Here is a 24,808-nt window from a genome sequence, read left to right on the forward strand (position 1 = left end):
TAATACTTTGAATTCTTAAATATGAAATTAGTTTTATTATTTAGTATTTCAGTGGTTATAATGGTCCAAAACAAAAATAAAACAAATACATATTGGTTTTGTACGTTTGTTATAGGCTCCTAAAAATGCAAACAATTGGTATCTCTAATAAAATCTCTAATAAAAATAGGTCAATCCTGATTAAAACATTAGAAGAGAAAAAAAATAAGTAAAAGGCAGTTACTTTTTTGCCCATTCTTTTTTATTTTCTGGTCTACATTATTGTATTCTGTGTGTCAGAATAATCCAGTGATTGGGTTCAATACGTTTTTTTTGGTAACTTTAGTATGGAGAACACATATTCACTATTAACGACGACTTTTGCCTCAAAATCCTAATTTACTGCTTATTAATAGTTAGTAAGGTATTTTTTGTAGTATTTAAGTTTAGGTATTGGGTAGGATTAAGGGATGTAGAATAAGGTCATGCAGAATAAGGCATTAATATGTGCTTATAAACAAGTACTAATAAACAGCCAATGTCCTAGTAATATGCATGCTAATAAGCAACTAGTTAATAGTTAATAACTGAACCTTAAAATAAAGTGTTACCGTTTTTCTCATGAATAATATAGAGAAACTGATGATACGGAAACTCACGTTATAGCCACGGCTGCCAATCAACACTGAATTAACGCATATAGAAAAAGACCAATTTTCCATTAAAAATACACCTTGTGGGCCCTATCATACACCCCGTGCAATGTGACACAAGGCAAGTGTGTTTTGCTACAGTTTCAGCCCGACACAGTTTTCATTTTTACATCCAGCTCCACGTTGTTTAAGTATCAAATGCACTCGTGCCATCTGTTCATGCTCATGGGTGTGGTGGTCTGAAAACAGGTGTGTTCATGCGCATAGTTGGTGCATTGCTATTTTGAGGAACTGAAAACAACAGCAAAAAAACCTGCTCTAAAGTCAATAGGGCAGGTATTTTTTGTGTTATTCACAGGGCATGTTAATAATGTGTCTATAAGCGGGTGCACAACATGCATACAACTCTGCTTATTACTCACACAGGAATGTGCAGCATTTATTTTTGTAATTAAAAATAAAAAGATTCTTTTAGAGAAGCGTTCAGTCTTTCCGCTCAAAAATTCCCACCATCTTAATAGCGAATCCACCATGGCGCGAGCCCAATTGGCTTTTAAAGGGAATGGGAGATGAGACTCTGCCTGGTTTATTGCAAAACACACCCATGACTCATTAGGAGACTAAGTACAACGCTTTTGGACCATGAGCCTGGTGTGCCGACCATTTTTTTTCCGTCCTTAAACTAGCAAAAGTGGATTCGGACACACCCTAAGTGCCCCTACGCTTCAGATGGCTAAAATAGGGCCCATCGAGTGTTATTGTTTTCATTGACGTGCAACCTTTACATATCTGTTAACATCTAAAAAAAATTGTTTTAGGGTGTTGTGGTGATCTTAGGACAGATTCTTTAACTTACCAAGGTTCTCCAGGTCTTTGCGGGTGACAAACTTGTAGTCATCATAGATGGTGCTCTCTGGGTTCTCCTCGAGCTCCTCGGTGAGGTTATCCATGAAGGAGCACCAGCGTGGAGCCGGACCGAGAGCCTGAAACACACACAACAGAGAAAATGTGAGTCAATTGCAAACAAGGATCCTTTTCATGTAGATCAGGAACAGCTTTCCAAAACATGGCAGTTTACAGACATTATGAAGAGGATCTTTAACAATTAAGGATCAACCCAACAGATTTGGTCAGATTTCACAGCAAAAAATAAAAAAAAGAGTTGCCATAATGAAAGCTATTTTGTGTGAGCGTTTGCTATGTGCTTAAAGGGATACTTCACCCAAAAATGAAAATGTGATGTTAATCTGCTGAACCCCAGGGCATCCAAGATGTAGGTGTATTCTTCACAAGTATTCTCGTAAGTTTATAATATGCCATTGAAAATACATACAGGTTAGGGGTTCGAATGCCTGGTTGCCATGTTGCTCCTCCATCTTGAAAGTACATTAGCCAAAGAGGGACATACCCATAAATTCAAGCTTCGCCTTTCGCTTTTTAACAATCGATGGCATCGTGTTGAATGTGAAGAGAGGGATAACCATGTTAATCTTGAACTAAATCAGCCACCGTAGGAGTTAAAACGAAATCAGAATTGAGAGGAACAAAAACTATTATTCTCTGGATGGCCATATACCTATTCACCGCTAGATGGGGGAAAATATCACACAGTGTAGCTTTAAGTAAAATATTATTGATTTGTATTGTTTTCGTTTGAGTTTAGTTTGAAATGAGACATTTCATTACAAGATTCACTGTTAGACGTTCAAAGCCATGTTTTGCTTGACAGGAATCTGCATTCACAAAGGGCTGAACAACTGATCAGATTTTCTTGAGATCTCTAGTGTTCGTGGTTTCTGTAACTGTGTTGTGTGTGCGCTCTCAAGCTATATAATGTGCAGGAACAGAACGCAGCTTCTCAGAAATGTATGGGTTGCCCTTAACAACCACTGCTCTGTTAACTATAAACACTATAAAAGCACTGGGAGGGCTGGCTTTTACTTAGAAAGACAGGGCAAGGTGTAATTGGAAGAACAAGGCGTTCACGGATGTGCCATGATGACTAATAAAGGTATGAGGGAAAAAATGTGCTTCAAGCATCGGCTCAGTTTCACATCATACTTCGTGTCACGCCATCTGGTACTTACAGGAATGTAAAAGGTGTTCATTTTGGGGTCTTCATTGGCAGTGAAGAGCATACCTGTAAATTGAGTCATATAGAAGCAATTAGAGAAACAAACACCACTCATGTGAAACAACCCCTACACACACACACACACACACACACACACACACACACACACACACACACACACACACACACACACACACACACACACTGTTGATGGCCACAGGCGTGAGAATGTCAACAATCTCCTGATGTGTGTGTATGCAGGCCTAATATAATGCATAAAGCAAGCACAATGAACCGGTCACCAGCGTTCAAACGTTTGGGATCAGTGAGATTTTGATTAGTAAATCTCTTATGAGCACCATATTTTTGATCAAATGCATTGAAAAGTAAAAAAACAAACTGAAAGAGTCACATTGTGAAATATTATTATAATGATAGATTTTATATAGGAGTTACTGTAATGTTTTAAGATGTTTATTTGTATATTTTTTTGTTTTGTTTTTAGAAGAAGTCTCTTCTGCAAGGCTGCACAAAATTTAATACAGCTGTTTACTAAGTGAAAACACTGTAAAATGTAATTTATTTCTGTGATTTAAATCTGAATTTTCAGCATCATTACTCCAGTATTCAGTGTCACGTGATCCTTCAGAAATCATTCTATGATGAATTGATAATCAACAAACATTTATGATTATGATCAATGTTGAAAAGATTTAAGTTAAGTAAAAAATGCAGGATTATTTGATGAATAGAAAGTTCAAAAGAACCGCATTTATTTTAAATATAATCTTTTGTAACATTATAAATGTCTTTACTGTCACCTTTGATCAATTAAATGCATCCTTGCTGGATAAATGTATTAATTTCTTTAAGTTCTTAACCCTTTGAACAGTAGTACTAGTAATGTTGCAAAAGCTTTCTGTTTCAGATAAATACTGTTCTTTTAAACTTTCTATTCATCAAAGAATCCTACAAAAAAGTGTTTAATTTTTTCAACAGTGATAATCATAAATGTTTTTGAGAATATCAGAATGATTTGTGAAGGATCATGTGACTCTCAAGTAGGCATGTGCCGATATCAATTTTTCATGTTGCGATTAATTGCTGAAGTTTTATCACGATATACGGTATTATCACGATATTGAAATAAGTTGCAAAAAAAGTGTTGCCATAGCATAACAGCTTTATGAACTATTTTTGTAAGAACAAAAATAACTGAATGTTTAAATACAATAATGCACCAAAAATATATACAGCTCTGGAAAAAATTAAAGAGACCATTCATTGAGAAATCAATGTTAAGTGGTCTCTTGATTTTTTACAGAGCTGTAAAAGTACAATTTTCAAACAGATTAAAGTGCAAAAGAATTAGGCTATAAAGAACAACAGGTAGGCTTACAAATTACAATAAGGGCTCATTAGTTAATGCATTAACTAAGATTGAGCAGTAGCTACATTTAAGAAATACTGATCATTGTTAGTTTTATCTTAGGTCCATTAAAAAAGTTATTTTGATTTTAATGTTATTAAACAGTAACTAAGAAATTAACATTACTTAGAATGATTAATTCTTTATAAGTATTTTCATTGTCAGTTTGGTAATAATGAATAACATAACATAACTAACATGTTAACATAACATAACATGTTAACTAATGAAGTCGTATCTCAAAGTTTTACTGAACAATAACAAATAATTAGAACAGTTCTAATCATTAGGGCATGTTGTAGTCCAGATTAAAACATAAAAATGTTTAAGTTTGAAAATAAATAGCCTATTAAGTCTTTAAGTATTAAGTATTTGGTGCTGTGATTCACAACATTGAGATTACAAAAAACGAATGGCTGTTTTAAAAACTACGCAGTTTTTGTGTGTTTGCGGGTTTCCGGGGTAACCACTGCATTCTGCAGTTCATCAGCGCCCTCTGCTGTCAGTGAGCGGCGTGTCTCCTTCACTCGTTCATTAGCTTCTCATTTACACCTGAGCCCGTGCGTGTCCCTTTGACACAGAATACAGCGGTGTTGAGCATTTATACGGTTGATGGCCAAAGTATTCTTGAGTGCATTATAAAAAAATGATAAATTGTTAATAAATTATTATTTATGATATTTTAAAGTGCCCACGATAACAATATTGTGCATGTTCATTATCGTGATAAATCGCATTATCGAAAATCGGCACGTCTACAGTGAAGAGTGGAGTAATGATGATAAATTCTACTTTAATCACAGACATACATTACAATTTAAAAGATATTCTCATAGAAAACGGTTATTTTACATTTTAATAAAATTTCGCAATATTAGTTATTTTGTATTTTTGATCACATTAATGACACATTTCAAAAACATAAAAAAAACTTTATTAACAGAATTTGTCAAAATGTTTCATGTTTTTGAAACAAGTTTCTTTTGCTCACCAAGGCTGCATTTATTTGATCAAAAATACAAAATAACTGCAATATTGTGAAATTATAAAAAGGTAAAATAACATATAGTAAACATATAGTGAAATGCAATTTATTCCTGTGATCAAAGATGAATTTTTAGCATTATTACTCCATGCTTCAACATCACATGATCGTACAGAAATCATTCTGATATACTCAAGAAACATTTGTGATTATTATTATTATTATTAAATGTTATTTAAGCAGTTGTGCTGCTTCACATTTTTTTTCTGGAAACCTTGGTATTTGGAAAGTTTAAAAGAGTAGCATTTATTTGAAATAGAAATCATTTGTAACAATGTATGTATCAGATTCATCATCAATTTAATGCGTCCCTGCTGAATAAAAGTATTATTTCAGCTAAAAACAAACAAACTCTTGAACGTTAAGTGTAGGTCTGCTAGTTTTATGCAACACTGTCTTTCTTCTAACATTTAAAAATATTTAATAAAAAAAACTTAAATCAATACTTCCCATATATTTATTAATTTGTCATTTGTCGTATATTTATTAATTTGTCATGCTGACTGCTAAATAAATCCTTCAGGATGACACGAGACCCCCTTTAGATCCAGATCACCCTGCAGTGATAATGCGGCTGACTATTATATTTCATTTTAAAACAGGACACTGGAGCGGGATACAGTCAGAGGTGTTTTTCTAATAGTCCTTCATTCAAGACAAACAGAGACACTCATTCTGGAGAGCATCTGATTGGACAGAAACTAAAAGCGTGCACGCGCCCCTGTGAGCAAGTTGAGATCAATCATTTTGGTCTGTTTTCCAGTAAGAGAGAAACTGCAACTTTTAAATATATATTTCTTCTACAAAGTGTATGTTGGCAGCCTCCAGCAGCGTATTAATGACCTTCGATCAAACACACAAGGACGAAACGCCACAAAACTCCAATTTAGGTTTCATGAGGTCAGTTAGAAATGAACTAGTATCTTATTGTGGTTGAACTTCAGTTCTATTTGTGTTAACTAACCAGAGCCGGGGTAGAGACAGACATCATTGATGTTGGCCTGTGGTTCGATGGAAGAAAATACTGTTCCCTGAAATCAAGACGGGGAAAAAAAGTTACACATTTGATGTTTTTCCAATAAAGGATCCATGCTGAATGTCTGGATAAAGAAATACACCAGCAAAGCCGGCCTTACATTGTCTTTGTGCCACATCTTGATGATGTTGGAGTCGGCGGAGAGCACCAGGTTCAGCGGGTCGTGGAAGTTAAGGGATTTGATGGGCAGTCCATAGTAATGATCTTTAACTAGCAGAGGACGTGAAGAACGGAGATCATAGACGAGAATCTGAAAGCGCATCACAACTCCGAGTCAAAACGAGCACAGCTAAACATTCAGCACTAGAATATAAAGGCTCGATTTTGATTTTACAGGGCACATTTTGAGGCTCTGTTTACACCTGGTGTTAAGATGCGTTTTGGTTGATCACAAGTAGACGAGAGAGACATTCTCATTTACACCGGGTGTTTTAATCCGCCTCTTTTGTCCACTTTCAACCACTTCTGTCCTGACTTCTTCGAGGGGAGGGTCTATCTAAATGTGTGCTCTTTTTTCCAATCGAATGGATAAAATATGCTCACGCAATTTACATATGAATGTAATCGAAGACGACAGTAAAATATACAGAGAGCATGAGCTTTAGTTTCTGCTCTGACAGCCACAAGATCAAACGCTGTGAGTGTGTGTTAGAAATCAGGAATGGAGAACTTGTGCTTGGTACATTTTTTCGTCTTCAAAACAAACTCCAGCCGACAAAGTTTAAATCCCGTCTGGCTAGCGCACATCCCATTATGTTTATGTGTTAAGTCAGTAGGTGGAGAGTTGGCATCTTTTGTGGCTGCTCAAACACATTCGACCACAATGCCTCGAGCGTTTGCACTACGAAACCAATCCGGTCAAATGTGTTTTCCACTAGCCCTGGAAGTGATTGAACAGTTTTAAGCTCTTTTCGAACGGTAATTGTTTCTCACATGGAAGTCTGTAAAAATACATTTGCTTGCCACCTCAGTGATAAAACTCATGCATTCTGATGGAGATTTATTCGCCGCGGAGCAGCGAGTTTTCTGATTGTGCACACCTGGGAGCGTGCTTCTCACGTGGTCACTAACATGATTGTATGTTATAAATAAAATGTCATATGCTTGGTATAATAAGAATAAATGCATATCTAATTTAATAATAGGAAAATAACCTAATTTTTATTTAATTATTTAAATCTGTTAAAAAATAGGAAGATATATACATCATATATATATATTTGAGGATTGAAAACAACGCAGGAGAGAAGACAATGCTGAATAAAGTCGTAGTTTTTGTTATTTTTGGACCCAAATGTATTTTCGATGCTTCAAGAGACTAATTAACCCACTGATGTCTCATATGGACTACTGTGATGATTTTTATTTCCTTTCTGGACATGGACAGTATAGTGTGCATACACTTAGATACGCTCTCGGACTAAATATAAAATATCTTAAACTGTGTCTGAAGATGAACGGAGGTCTCACGGGTGTGGAACGACATTAGGGGGAGTCATTAATGACATCAATTTCATTTTCGGGTAAACTAACCCTTTAAGACCCACTTGTGATTTATATGAAATTTCCACTTGTATTTAGTGTCGTCAACTTGTGATCTAATCGACAAAAACACATCTTAATACCAGGTGTAAACAGAGCCTATATGTGAGGGTTAAAAGAGTAATGACCTGTCCAGTGCTGGTGCCCACCGCCATGCCCAGAGAGCCGTTGAACTTCAGAGCGCTGACGGAAGGAAGACCTTCCACCCTTCAAACACAGGAAATAAGAGAATCAGCCGCATATTACTAAAGTCACTTGACTGATAACAGATAATAATATCTGGGCTTAAATCTTTCCCCGCCAAACACAGAATTTTCCATTATTTGTGAGAAAACACTTCAATGCCAAAAACTGAATTTTCCAGGTTTCCGTGTTTTCACTGTTAGACTCTAGGGGGCGCTATTACACATCCCCTGAATGAGTACTGAATCTCCTGATCAAAACACACGCGAGTAAGATGCAGTTAAACAAGTGATATTATGTAATCAGATGCATATGTAAATTAATGTGATCATCATCATTAAAGGGGGGGTGAAACACTCAGTTTCAGTCAATCTCATGTCAATCTTGAGTACTTATAGAGTAGTATTGCATCCTTCATATCTCCGAAAAGTCTTTAGTTTTATCATATTTATAAAAGAAATATGGGCTGTACCGAGTCTTTCCGGAAAAAACCGAGCGCCTGGAGGCGTATCGAGTGGGCGGAGCTAAAGAATGACGATCGCGAACAAAGGGGTGACGTCCTCAAGCGTGGAGAAACCCATGGCTATCGATCTCAGCTAATAGATATGATCCAGAATCAAATCTGAGGCAGAAATAAATTGAACAGGAGAAACAGCAACATCAGGACGTCCGTCTCTGTGGTATGGACTGTATTTAGTGGCTTGTCAACATTTGTGTGTCTCTATTAGCATTTTATGAGGACATGATTCGGTTTATGGACTATTGTATGCGACTAGACCTTAGAGGTAGCAAGCAAAACGGTTTTGCACGTCAGACTAGTGTAACGTTGTACAGAGAACAGCAATGGAGTAACCGTGCATTTGAAAGACGAAGCACGCGATCGTGTTGTTTACTGATGTTTACTCATGCGAAGGTAGCCAAAAGCAGAGACATTTGAAGCAGATTTACTCACCGGCTGCTTCCGAAACAGGACCGAACCTTTATCGCTGGGACCGCTCCGTCAAAAACACACTTCTTTGATATGATCTGGTGAAGTCCTGTGACAGCAGTGGCGTGGAAATCCACTTTGAGACGCGACTGAAGCGGTGTTGTGAAGCTTCCCGTCATTTCTGCGTTCAAATCGGTTCAAATGCAGCGCTGCCTTCCCGGAATGCTGTGCTGAAGCGTTGAAGTCGCTCGACGTCACCCATAGGAATAAAGTGGAGTGGGCACCTGGATCGACTGGATCTGCATCTGAGCGAGTGTTTCCGGGCGTGCATTTCCTCTCTCGCTCTAGTCACGCGCGCGCGCACCCTACCGGGAGAAGAGCCCGTACGGCCCATACAAGGACCTTCTGTTCTATTAACGTCAAGTAGACCCATACTCGAAAAAAATTCTCCGAAACTTGTGAGAAACCAGAAGGAGTATTTTTGACACAGAAATACTCCATCAAACGTCCAACATTAGTTTTTACAACTTTGTCTATGTTTAGGATGGGAATCCAAGTCTTTAACAGTGTAAAAAGCTCAGTATGCATGAAACAGGAGTTCACCCCCCTTTTAAGCAGCATCTGAATCAAAACTATCCAATGTTACTGAATGAAATGTTAACCCAGGACGATCTACAGTACTGAAGCATTAGGGGTGTTAATGGACTCGATCTCCTCCCTCTGTGTTTGATCATTGCTCTGAATCTGATCAGGAAACAGTCTCACAAAAACATGATTTTCACAGATTTTTGTTCAAAATGTTTTTTTATTTTTATTATAACAGTTAATAATAAAACTTTATTTTTATTTTTTTGAAAAAGAAAAGGGTAAGCTGTTGAGTTTGATATATTGCATGCTCAGATATTCATTAAACTAAATATCCAATGGGCTATTACATTTTGAAAAAAATTGTCAAAAACCCTGGCAGTGGCAGGCAACTTTAAAAAAAGAACGCTGGCGGGGAAAGAGTTAAATTGTAATAATCTACCATATTACTGATTTTCTGGTATTATTAATCAAATAAATCCAGCCGAGGTGACCAGAAGAGATTTGTTCTTTCAAAAACATAAAATGTTTAATTTATTTCAATCTTTTGACCAGCACTGTATATTTACTGCAATCTCAGGTCTTCTGAAGGCATATATACAGATTGAACCTTATTCACTGATCATCTTTAACAGCTTGTTCCACAACTCATTTTCATTGAACAACTCTTCTTACAAGTCGCCAGAAAAACATAATCATACGAGTACAGAAAGACAAGTAAACAATCAATGACAAATGATTCATTCTTGGATGATCGCTGAACTATTTCTGTAAGAGCTTCATGAGAATAACAGAGATGAATGAAACTTACTCAGTGGCGTCAGTGATGCTGCTGAGAGCGCAGTCCAAAACACCCACGCGACCCCTGACCCGAGGATCCCAGCAGTCCACTCTGCCCTTCACAAACACACACACACACACTCATTGATACACAGCAACACACACACACACCAGGCCTACTGACAGAAACACATACCTCTAATGTTCCCGCGGCAAACAAGTGATGAACGGGGTTGATGTCGCACACATTGATTTCTCTGTGAAGACATGAAATATTTATTTATTTTGTTGTTGATTGTTTTAAATCTGTAGCACTTTGAGATTTTGCTTATTATAAAATGCGTTACAAACCAATTATTTATTATTATTTACAAATCATACACAAATAGTGTTTGGCAGTTTATCATACCCTGTAGTGAAACATCTCAAAAATTTTTTTTATTTTATTTTATTAAATCTAAAAAAATTAAAGAAACAGCAAATTAACAAATTAGCATATAACAATCCACCAACATAGATTGAAAGATGAATTTAAGAACAGTTAACTTGGAACAAGGGACACATATGATACATAAAATAATAATAGTATGAGAAAAAAAAAAAACATTAAAATAAAGACAAATACTTTTCTTTTCTTTTTTTGTTATGTAGTTGGGGGGATAAAATAGCTCATCAAGACAATGCATCTCTATTCACAGGAGAATTTATGATCTTATTTAATATCTGTAATGTGTTAATCGCTTTTTTGTTTCTTTTCAATTTAAATAGGGAATCTGCAAAACCTTTTAATTCAGAGCAAAATAAAAAACACTTTGCTTTTGAAGCTGTACATTTAGACTTGTGGATATGGCCTTTTCCAAGCATGCACAGGATTTGGACTGCATTTTCTAAAGGAACAGATCCAGTGATAGAAAGCAGAAATAAGACCATTTCTTCTGTAATATCAAAAAGGGTACTAAAGGATGTAAAAATCAAAATATCTGTCCAAAATGATATTGTGATGGGACATATAAAAACAAATGAGTAACAGATTCATTTTCAGATCCACAAAAAGAACATTCAGGTTGAATATCCATAAACTTAGATAAAAAATAACTTGCAAGGGTAAAGATTTTGAAGAATTTCTTTAATCTTATTTGGTATTACAAAATTTTTATGAGCAGACCATATATTACCCAAACATAAAGAAGGATAAACCTGTTTCCAAAAAAACAAATGATTTAGGAGCAATACTACTCGTAGAGATTAAAATTCTTCTTATATGAATATTATAGCAATTATTATGCAACAAACTCCACCTATAATTAAACTGAGTTTTGTTTACTCTGAGTTTTTTCCTTTAATGTTGTGTATTGTAAGGATGATTTAATAAGATGTAAAAGCTTAGGTGATATACCATTAATTATCCTCAAAAACTCTATAACTAATGGTATTACCGGAGGTCTCTATGACACATCTCAAACTATTATGGAGTATTATAGAGTCGAAGAGCGCCCTCTGGTGCTCAGATACTTACGCAGCATCCGTCTGTAAGGAGTTCAGGAATCTGCCCTGTTCAAGATTCAGTCTGAAGATCTCTGAGCTGCACATGCATTGCATTCAGAAACAAGAGAGGACAAATGAGTTAAAGGGGATTTGCATAGAGCCCTATGTATGTTTATCATTTGGATAATTTTGTAATGGCTCTAAAGGTCGTTTAATAACAAAAATGCAATAAAAAGTCAAAGTGAAACCAAGATAAAAGGTCCATTCATGCTGAAATGAACTGAAAAAGCACTCCGGCCGTTCACTTGCATTCATGTCAGACGGACAGATTTGTATCTTGAAACAACAAACGTCATTCGCTCTAAAGCATATCAGCCTACAACTCACCATGCAACAGATATTTCAACCATCTCATGCAAGTCATCTGATTATAAAGATTTCCCTTGCTTTAATGCATTCATGTACTATTAAGTAATAGCATCATAGCTTGAGCATTTATTACACAACTATGTAATGGATATGAAATATTACACTACTGGTCATAAGATATTTAATGTTCTTGAAAGACAGTCTCTTTTTCTCAACAAGGATGCATTTATTTGTCTTCTCTCCACCAATCAGCTGGTGTGCGGTGAGCGTTCTGGCGCAAAATGGCTGCCGTCGCATCATCCAGATGATGCTGCACATTGGTGGTGCCTGAGGAGATTCCCCCCTTCTATATGCAAAGCGCTTTGGGTGTCTAGAAAAGTGCTATATAAATGTAATGAATTATTATTATTTGATCAAAAATACAGTAAAAACTGTAATACTGTGAACAGCATTCATTTGAAATAGAAATAATTTGTAACATTATATATGCCTTTACTGCCACTTTTGATCGATGTAATGCCTTGTTGAATAAAAGTGGTCTTAAAAAAATTGACAAATAAATAAATAAATAATCTTCTAATTCCTTACTAGCTTTTGAACAGCAGTAAATGTTGACATTATTTTATGTGAAAATAAAAAGTGTGCAGAATGAAATGTAAAGAAATTAAACTTTACGAACTAGCACAGCCATGCAGGAAGCCACCTTTGACCAATCATAATTTCCAGACAAACATATAATAAAAATGAATATATTCAGCATAAGGACAACAATACTGTTGTGGTCAGAATTATTGGCACTCCTGGTAAATACGATCAAAGATGGCTGTAAAAATGAATCTGCAGAGTTTTATTTCTCATCTTTTACACAATATAACCTTTCATTGAAGTAAAACTATGTAAAATGTGGGGAAAATCTCTTTATAAAATAAATGTAACAGGCTGGACATAATTATTAGCACTGTTTTATTAAATACTATTTTCAACGTCTTTTTCCCAAGATAACAGCTCTGAGTCTTCTCCTATAATGCCTGATGAGTTTGGAGATCAGAGATCATTCCCCCACACAGAATCTCTTTAGATCAGATTCAACGGTCACTCTTGGCCAGGACGCTCTTGCTGGAGTTTGTTTCTGGATGAGTGAGCGGATGTGGTGATGTGGGTGCGGTTTAATATATTTTTTTGTTTTTTAGGCTTTCTGAGCCCAAGACTCAACCATTCTCTACGATTCTGAGATCCTTGGTAGTGTTAATTATTTTTTCAGACGAGACGAGACTAAATATGTTCGTCAACGACCTTTTTTTCAAGGACTAAGACGAGACAATGATGAGACTGCACCAATGTCCAAAAACGCTGACTTAACTAAATTAACATGCATCATTGTTGATGAAAAAGGACGAGACTAAAATGTTTTGCATAAAATACAAACTAAGATAAAATCTCTCTTCATTTTCGTCAAACAATCGTCTCTACTTTTTCATCAAGAGACCAGAGCGGAAATGCTTTGAAAATATTCCGAATGAGTTCGCCCTGTTGCTCAAGTTCAGGTCTCGTCTTGGGGCGAGACCTGAACAGATCCCTAGTCCACTAGTCAGGGCACTGGTTAGGACATAAGGCAATGGGCTGATTCCTTCATCAGTGCCCTCACTACCAAACTAGGAAGCTGATTGAGACGTGCCCTCAGTCTCTTGTCGCTGCCATCCTGTGGCGAAAACACGAAAATACATGAAGCACAGAAAACGCGTGAGGCACACGCATTCAGGCTCTGACTCACGCGCTCATTCTGGCCAAGTAATACGAAATTCAAACAATATATAGCGTTTTGGTGCACTTAATGTGGCAGAACAGTTAAAGCCAGAGCCTTTGAATAACAGAGTTGCGTTCATCTTTCTGCGGCGCGCGCGGTCACGGACCTCTCAATAGTTCCACACAAACCATCGCTGTCAATACATTGAATAGACAACAGCTTCACTATAATACAGGTAAACAGTACAGTAATGAACATTTTAGGGAGATATTTCAGTAGTAAAAACTATTTGTGCAATAATTATGGTCCATTAATGAGCACTTAAAATATTTTCTTTTCTAATATATTTATATTATTGTGTAGTGTTTAAGGTTAAAATAGAGAATTCCTATGCAAAGAGGCAAATTTAGGCCTAGTCCACACGTACACGGGTATTTTTATTACCGGAGTTTTTCCTCCTCCGTTTTAAAAAAACAATCGCGTCCACACAAGCACGGTTTTAAAAAAAATTCTGTCCACATGAGAACGCAAAACTACGCTATGATTGGCTGCCTGATTTCCACATGGGTCCCATTCACTGCACCGATGCACATTGCACTGACTGAGGGATGCCATGGGCTCAACTAAAACCCTTCTACAAGTTCCTTTGCTTTGGACTCAGTGACAGGTAACTGACACAGTTGCAGGGCCGAAGTGGACTGTATAGCTTCACACACTTACTTTACTATTTTGTATTATTGCATTCTGGCGCCTTTGTTCTGCAATACAATGAAATAACTGAACATCTGTAGTATATACGTGTGATAAGCGCTGTTAGTGGAGTCCACCGCATAGAATCGACTCACGTAAATCAAAAGGAGATGTGGAAAATCTGACGTCAAACAAAGGAGAGAACGGCGCGCACTTCAATTTAAAAAAACGAAATCTCCGGTTTCACCATCTACACGACAACGCTGTAACCGGAGTTTCTAAAAATCTTCACCCTGGCCGGAGTTTTCAAAAAAGTCTGGTTTTAGTAACCGGATACAGCGTTTGCGTGTGGACGAACAGCCAAACCACGTAGAAAAAGCTGTGGTTTTGAAAATACCCGTGTTCGTGTGGACAGGGCCTTAAAGTCATTTTGTGGCTGGAAATATAATAACTTTCATTTGTAATTCCTTGGTTTACCCACTTGGTGCCTCTATGGCTCTTTAATAAATAAATATACATTACATGTATCTAGACTAGATTTCCTTAAATGTGAAATTAAAACATTAATACCTTGCATCCTAATATTTGTATTTTATTATACTTATATAAGCACACACAAGTGAATATTAAAGCTACACTGAGTGATATTTTCCCCCATCTAGCGGTAAAAGGGTATATGATGACCATCCAGTGAATAATAGTTTCTGTTCCTCTCAATTCTAATTTTGTTTTAACTCCTACGGTGGCCAATTTAGTCCAAGTTTAACATGGCAATCCCCCTCTTCACATTCAACACGGTGCCATCGAGTGTTAAAACATTTAACCAATATTTGAGATGTGTGAAACACTATTTGACTGAAATGGTATTAGAAATAATCTCAGAATAATTGATGTAAAAAAAAAAGACTAAAATGTTTGCGAGAAATGACGTGACTTTTAGTCGACTAAGATACCATGAGTTGGCTTTTGACTAAAACTAGACTAAAATGACAAGACTTTTAGTCGACAAAAACTTGACTAAATAAAAAAGATACGTAAATGACTAAATATGACTAAAACTAACAAGGACATTTAGCTCAAGACTAAGACTAAATTAAAAATAGGTGAAAAAATTAACACTAATCCTTGGAGAGTCTTTGTGCACTCAAACTCTCCTCCTCTTGTGCATTAGGATGATATAGACACACGTCCTCTTCCAGACAGATTCATAACATGTTTAAGTTGATTGGAACTTTTTAATTATTGCCCTGATGTTGGAAATGGGGATGTTCAATACTTTAGCTATTTTGTTTTGGTTTTACTGATTGTGATGATGATTAAGGGAGTTTGGCCTTTGTGTTTCCTCATATTTATACTGCTGACAATATTTATATAGCTAAAAAAATATATATCAATGGGAATATACTTGAGATATTTAACTCATAAAAAATTAGGAGTGCCAATAATTGTGTCTGTCTTTTAAAGAAGCATTTATTTCATAATAAAATTTCTCCCACTTTCAATTCTTTTACTTGTTTTTTTTTAATGAAAGATCAAAAGGATAAACAATGCAGATTTATATCCACAGCCATTTTTTTATCATATTTACCAAGGGGGCCAAAAATTCTGACCACAACTGTGTATTTACTCTTGTAGTGAATAGGCTCAGTTTTCATTGTGTCCTCTTACCTGGCACCAACAAAGTAGAGATCACAGGAAGGGTAGTGGTAGGAGAAATCTCGGCCAAACTTCGGGATGCGGGTCTTATAGTAATGACCGTGCTGGGAGTGGAACTCCACATGGCGGTCCATATGCAGAAACACCAGCTATGAGACAAAAAATAAAGACTAAATGGATTCATCTGAAATCACATTAGATTTAAAAGGTGCCCTAGAATGAATTTAATTAACTTTGCCATGGTGAAATAATAAGAGTTCAGTACATGGACATCACTGTGAGTCTCAAACACCATTGCCTCCTCCTTCTTATGTAAATCTCGTGAATCAAAAACAACACAGAAAAATAAGTGCTTCTCAACATAAACCCAACCGTGACGCAAGCGTTGGGGATCATTTATATGCACGCCCCCAAAATTTGCAACCATCTAGGCATAATTATTATTATTAGTAGACACGTATTATTATTACATAGAGATGTAGTTACATCTACTGTATAGGCTGCAACAGTAGCCTTATATATTCTGTCAATTTCTCCACGTTAAACTTCATGTTAAACCAAACTTTTATTATGATGGCCATGAAGACCTTTGAGTGTCTGTGTTCATATGACAGCTTACTTAAACGAAAAGTTAAATTCTCATAAAGTGACAGTTTATGCGTCCGTGTGTCCTCATAGCGGCACACGGCAGAGACACGCGAGTGTGTGTCTGTGCACTGCCGCGCCCTCACATCTGCGCAGAATTTGCAGGAGTAATATTTAAATAGTAATTTGCAGTTTAATATTCACAGACACTAGTATATATTCTGACATACGTCTTGGCGAGCTACCTCCAATCAGGCCACGAGCTACTGGTAGCTCTCGAGCGACGTGTTGGAGACCCCTGTTATTGGGCACCTTTAATAGTGCCGTCAAATGATTAATCCAAAATAAAAGTTTGTGTTTATATAATATATGTGTGTATTGTGTATAATCATTTTGCATAAACGCACACACACACACACACGCATGTATGTATGTATGTATATGGGGGGAGAGGACGCTGGCGTTGTCTGTTCGCCGCTTCTCCACCCACAAATCATGTTAATGTACTATTAGATTTAGATTTTATTTTATTTCCTTATGTTTGTGACTAGTCTAACAGTCAGAGCTACAATTGGGGCTGTTGCTGATTGCTGGCAGCCACTGAGAGGACGTTGTTCGTCGTTTCGCCGTTTTCCACCGCTTCTCTAATGTTTATGTTTGAATTGCTGCGGTTGGTTCTGGTTTGGAGGACATTTGATGTTTCTCACCGCGACTGCTCACTGGTGGTCTCCCTCAGGCTTGAGCTGCATGGTGGCTGAAGTTTGCACCGGGCTAGCGTCATCCGTGCCATCGTCATCGGCGTCCGGCATGATGTTGGGATGTTCCGCTTCTCGGCTGCGCCACTGTTCCGTCCTGCATTGCGGCCGTGGAGCGGCTTGGACTTCTGCGCCGACCCCGGTGTGTCCACAGAAGTGCCCGGAAAAATGTTCTGCCTCCTGCATGGTGCTGCGGCGATCCCCATCGTTTGAATTGTCATGAAGACCCATCATCTGGTCTTCAGCTGTTGTGCCTCAACGATGTCATCGGGACACTGCCGCTGGGAAAAATCTGAAACATGGAGTGGACCACAGTGTGCTGCGGAGCTAACAGAGACTTCCACCATCAGCTCTGTTTCTGTTCACCATCAGCTCTGTTTCTGTTTACCATCAGCTGTTTTCTGTTCACCATCAGCTCTGTTTCTGTTCACCATCAGCTCTGTTTTCTGTTCACCATCAGCTCTGTTTCTGTTCACCATCAGCTCTGTTTCTGTTCACCATCAGCTCTGTTTCTGTTCACCATCAGCTCTGTTTCTGTTCACCATCAGCTCTGTTTTCTGTTCACCATCAGCTCTGTTTCTGTTCACCATCAGCTCTGTTTCTGTATACCATCAGCTCTGTTTCTGTTCACCATCAGCTCTGTTTCTGTTCACCATCAGCTCTGTTTCTGTTCACCATCAGCTCTGTTTCTGTTCACCATCAGCTCTGTTTCTGTTCACCATCAGCTCTGTTTCTGTTCACCATCAGCTCTGTTTCTGTTCACCATCAGCTCTGTTTCTGTTCACCATCAGCTCTGTTTCTGTTCACCATCAGCTCTGTTTCTGTTCACCATCAGCTCTGTTTCTGTTCACCATCAGCTCTGTTTCTGTTCACCATCAGCTCTGTTTCTGTTCACCATCAGCTCTGTTTCTGTTCACCATCAGCTCTGTTTCTGTTCTGTTTTCTGTGTTGGTTGATTGTTTGTAGTATTCTATATTTTTTACTTGTTATTCTTTTTTTGTTTTGTTTTGTTATCCCCCCCCCCTCTTGTTGCACTTTGAGATTCTTCGGAATGAAAAGTGCATTATAAATAAAATCTATTATTATTATTATTATATCTTTTTAATATTTATATATAATATAAATAGTATATACACATGCAAATATAACTTAAATATGTGTTTTCAAATTTCTCACGTGTGGGTGTGTTCAAATATACACAATTATAGACAGTACACAAACAGCCTATATTATGTAAAAACTAACTTTTTTGGGATCATTTCATTGTTTCACATCCATATAATTTATATAATATTTATAATTATATTTTTTCCTTTTTTGAAAGTTCTTAAGCTTAAGTTCTTAAGTACATTAAACCATATCACTAGGGCTGGGACAAAAAATACGTCGACGCAAAATATGCGCGTCGATTCGTCAGACTCAAAATAAAGATGGCGGCGCCGGAGAGTAGTAGCAACCATAGATGTACATAATAAAGTATATTATGTAATTAAGTATATTATTTATTATGTATATCTATGGTAGCAACACGAGTGGCTCCTCAGACTTTCAGAAGTGCAAGGCTTGCGGGTTGGCCACAGTCTATGGGGTTGGCGCGCGGTGCGCACGGAGCATCACAGGCATGCGCGCACGCGTTTTGTTGTCACGGCTACATAAACAAATTTCTGCACACAGGAAGACAGATGTTTTGGTAATATTTGATGTGTTTTAATCACAAAAACAAACGTTTGCATCAAGTGAAAGCATCGGACACATTGGCTACGTTACCTACATAATAAGCTGTTTTAAATTTAAAATGTTCAATGTCTAATCGCGCTGATGTGACCGAGGGTATCCATCCTCTAAGTGAGCAGTTTCATCCCAGGACTATTCCGGTTTTAAACGGAATATTGGCGCCCATAATGCACTCTACATGTAACTGTTTTCACTGTCATGCCGCGGATGCGCGTGGCCTTTCTGTTGCGGGTCAGCCACGGGGCTGCGTGGCGTTTTCTCTGCCTTTGCTCACTAGAAGCGTGTCTGACGCGACGCTGCTGCTGCTATTGATGCGGAGGGAAGCCCTATTCCTAATGTTAAACATAAATAGCCTACTGATACAGCAAAGAAAACGTCGGGAGTCGCCACATATCTATGGTATTGACGGCAAAATAGGCTACAGAATATTTTTTTCTGTATTGACAGTTGCAATATTTCAAAATCGATAATTGACGTTTTTTATTATTACAATTAGGCCTATATCTGCATTTATGTAAACCTACAGACTTTCAAACATGAAAATGTAATTTAATAATATGTATTCGTGTCAAGATGATATATAAACATCTTTTCCTATTCTATTTTGCCTGGAGACGCTCCCAACACACGTGAAAAATAGGCGCTCTTCTATTTCCAGCATGCACGCGTTTTCCGCGCGTCACAGGCAGTGTGCAAACTCCAACCTGTTTACATGGGAGCCGAAACAAAAACGGACACGCCACGCAGCCGAGACGCTCACGCTTGCAGTGTGTCCCCAGATTTGATTAACCAACTTGTTGATATTTAATCGATGGACATAGCCTGTAGGCTGAGTTGCATACATAGAAAAATCGTATAATAGGTTTCTTTGTTGTAGGTTAATACTTATTTATTTGTGTGTGTGTGTGTGTGTGTGTGTGTGTGTGTGTGTGTGTGTGTGTGTGTGTGTGTGTGTGTGTAGCCTACTTTATGTTTTCAAGGTTTTATTGAATGCATTGCTCTTGTATAGTCTTACTTTGGAATTTTAAGAGCAATAAACATATATTGCAATGTTAAGGAATTTGTTTTTTCATTCAGATAATTAAATCAACATGTATAAATTGCTATTAGGCAATTAATGGGGAGATAATCGGTAATCGAATCGAATCGTAACCGAATCGGACAGGAAAAATTAATCGTTAGATTAATCGATGCATCGAAAAAATAATCGCTAGATTAATCGTTTAAAAAATAATCGTTTATCCCAGCCCTACATATCACTATATTCTGTCACTAAATGGTAATTAAGACTTGTGTTATAACATTTTAGATATTTTTAGATATTACTAAAATTTAGATAAAACGTCCGTGTAAAGCCGATTTTAAGACAATTTAAGACTTTTAAAGGAATGTCTCTGGTCTCTGGACAAGTAATGCCAACAATCACATAAACAGCAGACACACAGAAAGAGACACACAGGCATATAAAGACCATTTGGGTTTACCTTAGAGTAGTCGTCTGATAGGATGTCAAATGCCACCACTGTGAAGGGAATAAAACCAATGTCGTCATCATCAAGCAGCAGCTTTAACGATCATCTGTTGTGTTATGTAATCAGCAGCACATTATGGAAGCTCAGGTTGTGTGTGGACAGTCTAATTAAATATTAATCAGTGTTACTGTTATCCAGTGCACTAGGCTTTTATTACAGAGACCATCACCCAAAACCAATGACACTAGCAGTTATCAAATGGAGCATGTGCAGATCTGAGCCGGTGACATCAGATTATTATAGCGCTTACCATCAGAGTCCAGGCACCTCTCGAACTTCAGAGACAACTGGTAAGTGTCATAGCATCGGATTCTAGGTTTGTATGTGCCTGTAAGAATGCAAAATATTTCAATGTTCATCACTGATCAGTTCCCACTATATATTAATCACATAAAAAGCACATGTAGGCGGTAAAGATACAGACCTGCAGCTAAAATGAACTGGCCATCTCTTGACACTTTGATAGAGGTGCAGACAGTTGGCATCTCAAAATCCTGGATGAGCTCGATCCTCCTCTGGATGTCTGTCAAAGACACAAATAAAGCCACATGTCTTTTTGTTAATGCACTACAGGAGAGAGTATAAGAGTGAGGAAAGCTGTGCCAATTTTTAGCAAGAGAAATAAAGGAGACAGAGCTACAACTAATACATCAATTTATGATTCAAGAAGTCAGCTTTCAGCTGAAATCAAAAGAAAATATTCATACTATAGGGCGCGAAATTAAACTGTCATTCACTTGTCTGAGTAAAAAAAAGTTGATTGTCCAGATTTTTGTGGGTTAAATTAGCCTGACATGGTCATACTCAATTCTCAATTATGGGGCGTGTTTCAATCGAACCAGGAAAGACATCAATTGGACAGACCTACAACCAATCAGAGCAACAGAGCGACACATAACGTTAGTTGTCAAATGTCAAAAGAACTCAACTGCACTGTGTTGCCAAGTATGCGGTATTCCCGCGGGTTGTTTTCCATGTCCACGGATTTAAGTGAAGCGACCTCAATTATGTAATATATAGACCCAAGAATGGGAATTTTAGCAGGCAACCTTGCCAAAATAACACATTTTACCCCCCAAACACCATTTTTCCTGATGATTTCATTGGTCTGAACAGTTTCTGTTCAGGCATAATCACTCCTCTATGGATCAAGTCCAGACCGAACCGCCCGAGCTCAAATGTTGTGGGCGGCGCTGAGTTCGGCTGGCATCCAGGCTAGGTTTAAATATAATTTATTCTGGAGCAGTAAAGCTTTGACATATTTAAATCATATTTGTGATATTTAATCAGAGGACTTTTTTAAAAAACCTTTTCCCCCTAATCTTATTAAATGCATGCTTCATCTTACGTCTCAAATTCTTAAATTTGATCAATTAATTAAATTAGAACAATAATACACTATAGGGCATGAATTCATTCAATATTTTTTAAATATACAAATAAGAAATGTTGCATAGAACGAAACTTTGAAAGTAAACCGCAAGTAGATGATGGCAAGTGGCGGTCTTGAGGAGTCATTGAGAATTTGAGGATGTTTCTCAAAATTAAGAAATGTTGTTTATGAATCATTGAATCTTTGACTTATTCAAAACAAACTGAATTATGCAGTAATTAAAAAAACGCTTGAGTGCTGCTGTGAAATAAAATAAAGAGAGTCAATATTGCATCTTAAATGTAACTGACTTAAACTATTTGTTCATTAGACTGTTGTAGGGCTGCTCCCTAATAGTCGACTAGAAGAGCTTGGTCGACCAACATTTTATCAGCCGGTTAGCAGTAGGAAAAAATAAAAAAGGGAATTTTTTTTACACAAGCTGTGAGGGACAGATCGTTCACGGCAGGAAATCCAAACATTCACCTATGATCAACCTTAAATATGGCTTATCACTTGAAACAGAAAAGTATTAGCAGCTTTACTTGCTTACAAGTCTGCTTGCAATCACTTGCATTTATCTAAAAATACTCTGTCATTTTTGGTCATAGAGATAAGAGTTTTGCAAACTGTAAAGAGTCTACATTTATTTCTGTAAACTCACAATAACAAGAAAATGTGCCTTTGTTAAATAAAGTAAACAAACAGCATGCACTTTCTGCCGTCTCTTGAACTTAAGCACGGCACAAAAATGAAACCAAACTCAGCATAGCCTCACAAGAATGAGAAATATATCAATAGAAAGCTTGAAATTTCAAGCGATTGTCAAGAAATTCAAGTGGAAAACAAATATTCTCAGATGATGTAATCCGTATGAAATGTGTATACACTGCGTGCAGAATTATTAGTCACATTTATAAGTTATATATTATTGTTCATGAAGGCTGGGAACAGAAAACACCTTATCCTCAGGTGAGCAGAATTTTTAGGCACATTTTCTTTTACAGATAAAATTAGGAAAAAAGACATTTATACTCAGACTAAAAATGTGCCATTTCACTAAATTAAACATTGCCATACATTTTAAATCACATTCAAACCCATTTTAACACGTATTACAAAGATGATTCTTTACAAAAGCATTATTTAAAATAAAACGCTAAAGTACGTTAGCTCACCAACTCAACTAGAATTGCTTAACTTTTATGTATTCGGTATACCGTACCATTGTTTCCTTTGTTGGACCTTTGTTCAGATAAAACAAATGTCATATCAGAAAATTAAGTAAAGTTATAAAAAATAATTTAAAAAAGTAGCTCACCAACATCCTTCTTCTGTAAAACTCGTTTCTTTCGATCAGACAGCCACTGAAATAAACACATATATATAATTAGGGCTGCAACTAATGATTCTTTTCATAATTGATTTATCATACAGTTTATATAGTTGATTAATTCAAACAGTTTCAATTACATTAGAATTAAAATAACATGAAACATATATATTATCAACATCACGACATAACAAAACCTGTTAGATACATCACTGACACATAATAATGTAATCTATAACATTACAGTGTGTATTACATAAATCCAAAGCATTAGCATCTATACCAATTTATTAAGAGTCTGGAATGTAACCTCAGACTAGTTGTGCATATATAAATAACGTGAAAAACATTATAATTATTTTACATGCATTAAAAACAGGTTTATTTTGTATATCATAACTACTAACCACATTTGTTGTATTATAATGTAATGTGAGGTCATAAAACTAGCTGCAATTGAATTGTAAAAATTAGTAAACCTACAAAGCTATGCAGATTAGACTGTTGGTGTCTGAAGTACTGGTAAATAATGAGGTTTTACACTACAATGTTAACTGTATCTACTGTATTTACCTCGCTAACTACCAACACGCTTCAGACTAACACAAACAGTAGAAGAGTTTTACCTCCGGAAGAGATTTCCCGTGACTTAGGTTATAGATCTTCACGTTATTCACACTAGACACCTGCATCTCTAAAGCGCTCAGACAGAGCTGTCAAACATATCACATAAAAACATGAACAAGTTGAAGTACTATTTTAGCCGGCATGAACATCAGCACAAAACCCACGTGGATCCAAAACAGGAAGTGACGAAAGAGTGGATGAAAAACTCTGTGTTGAAACACGTCCCGCAACAATAGTTCCTAGCGTTCGCCGATCGCAGAGTATAGAGACATTTTTTAAATGTAGCGTTTTATTGTTAATATTAACATTTAATAATTCTTATAAAAATACAACCAACATTAGTCATTAGTAATTATTCAGTACTCTACTTTGAAATAAATTGACCTGTTATGGCAAAGCCACATTTTTGAATAAAGGGATCCGGCAACAATAAACTAGCCTACAAAGAAAAATCAAGTTATGTCACTTTTTAAGAGATGTTATCTTATGCAGATAGGGTCATTGCATATGCAAGTATTCGTTTAAAAAAATTAACTTGGTAGCCTAAATCTGAATTATATGCATATGTTAGCAAATAGCCTACTTTGGGCAAAAACCTGAAAAGGACAAGGACACGTGTTACACTTCTTGAAAATGGACCCCAAGCCTCTGCTGCTGTGCTCCACGTATTGTTGAGGGACCAGCTTCATAGA

At 36.8% G+C, this 24,808-nt stretch overlaps 1 protein-coding gene across 1 annotated transcript in view; it reads right to left on the reverse strand.

Annotated features, from left to right (window-relative positions):
- The window catches only part of LOC137091604 (nucleolar protein 10), a 51,678-nt gene extending 27,368 nt beyond the window's left edge, over positions 1 to 24,310 (reverse strand). The window contains exons 1-14 of the mRNA XM_067456199.1: positions 24,116 to 24,310; positions 23,478 to 23,523; positions 21,209 to 21,307; positions 21,035 to 21,112; positions 20,737 to 20,774; positions 16,191 to 16,327; positions 11,751 to 11,816; positions 10,431 to 10,491; positions 10,266 to 10,351; positions 7,887 to 7,965; positions 6,317 to 6,466; positions 6,145 to 6,211; positions 2,720 to 2,772; positions 1,489 to 1,615 (exon numbers count right to left, since the gene is read on the reverse strand). Coding sequence (XP_067312300.1) covers positions 1,489 to 1,615; positions 2,720 to 2,772; positions 6,145 to 6,211; positions 6,317 to 6,466; positions 7,887 to 7,965; positions 10,266 to 10,351; positions 10,431 to 10,491; positions 11,751 to 11,816; positions 16,191 to 16,327; positions 20,737 to 20,774; positions 21,035 to 21,112; positions 21,209 to 21,307; positions 23,478 to 23,523; positions 24,116 to 24,181 — 1,153 coding nt within the window. The 5' untranslated portion in view covers positions 24,182 to 24,310. The remainder of the gene's footprint in view (positions 1 to 1,488; positions 1,616 to 2,719; positions 2,773 to 6,144; positions 6,212 to 6,316; positions 6,467 to 7,886; positions 7,966 to 10,265; positions 10,352 to 10,430; positions 10,492 to 11,750; positions 11,817 to 16,190; positions 16,328 to 20,736; positions 20,775 to 21,034; positions 21,113 to 21,208; positions 21,308 to 23,477; positions 23,524 to 24,115) is intronic.
- Between the last annotated feature and the right edge of the window lie 498 nt (positions 24,311 to 24,808).

Source organism: Pseudorasbora parva, chromosome 10, assembly GCF_024679245.1.
Source record: "Pseudorasbora parva isolate DD20220531a chromosome 10, ASM2467924v1, whole genome shotgun sequence".
Classification (NCBI taxonomy): domain Eukaryota; kingdom Metazoa; phylum Chordata; class Actinopteri; order Cypriniformes; family Gobionidae; genus Pseudorasbora; species Pseudorasbora parva.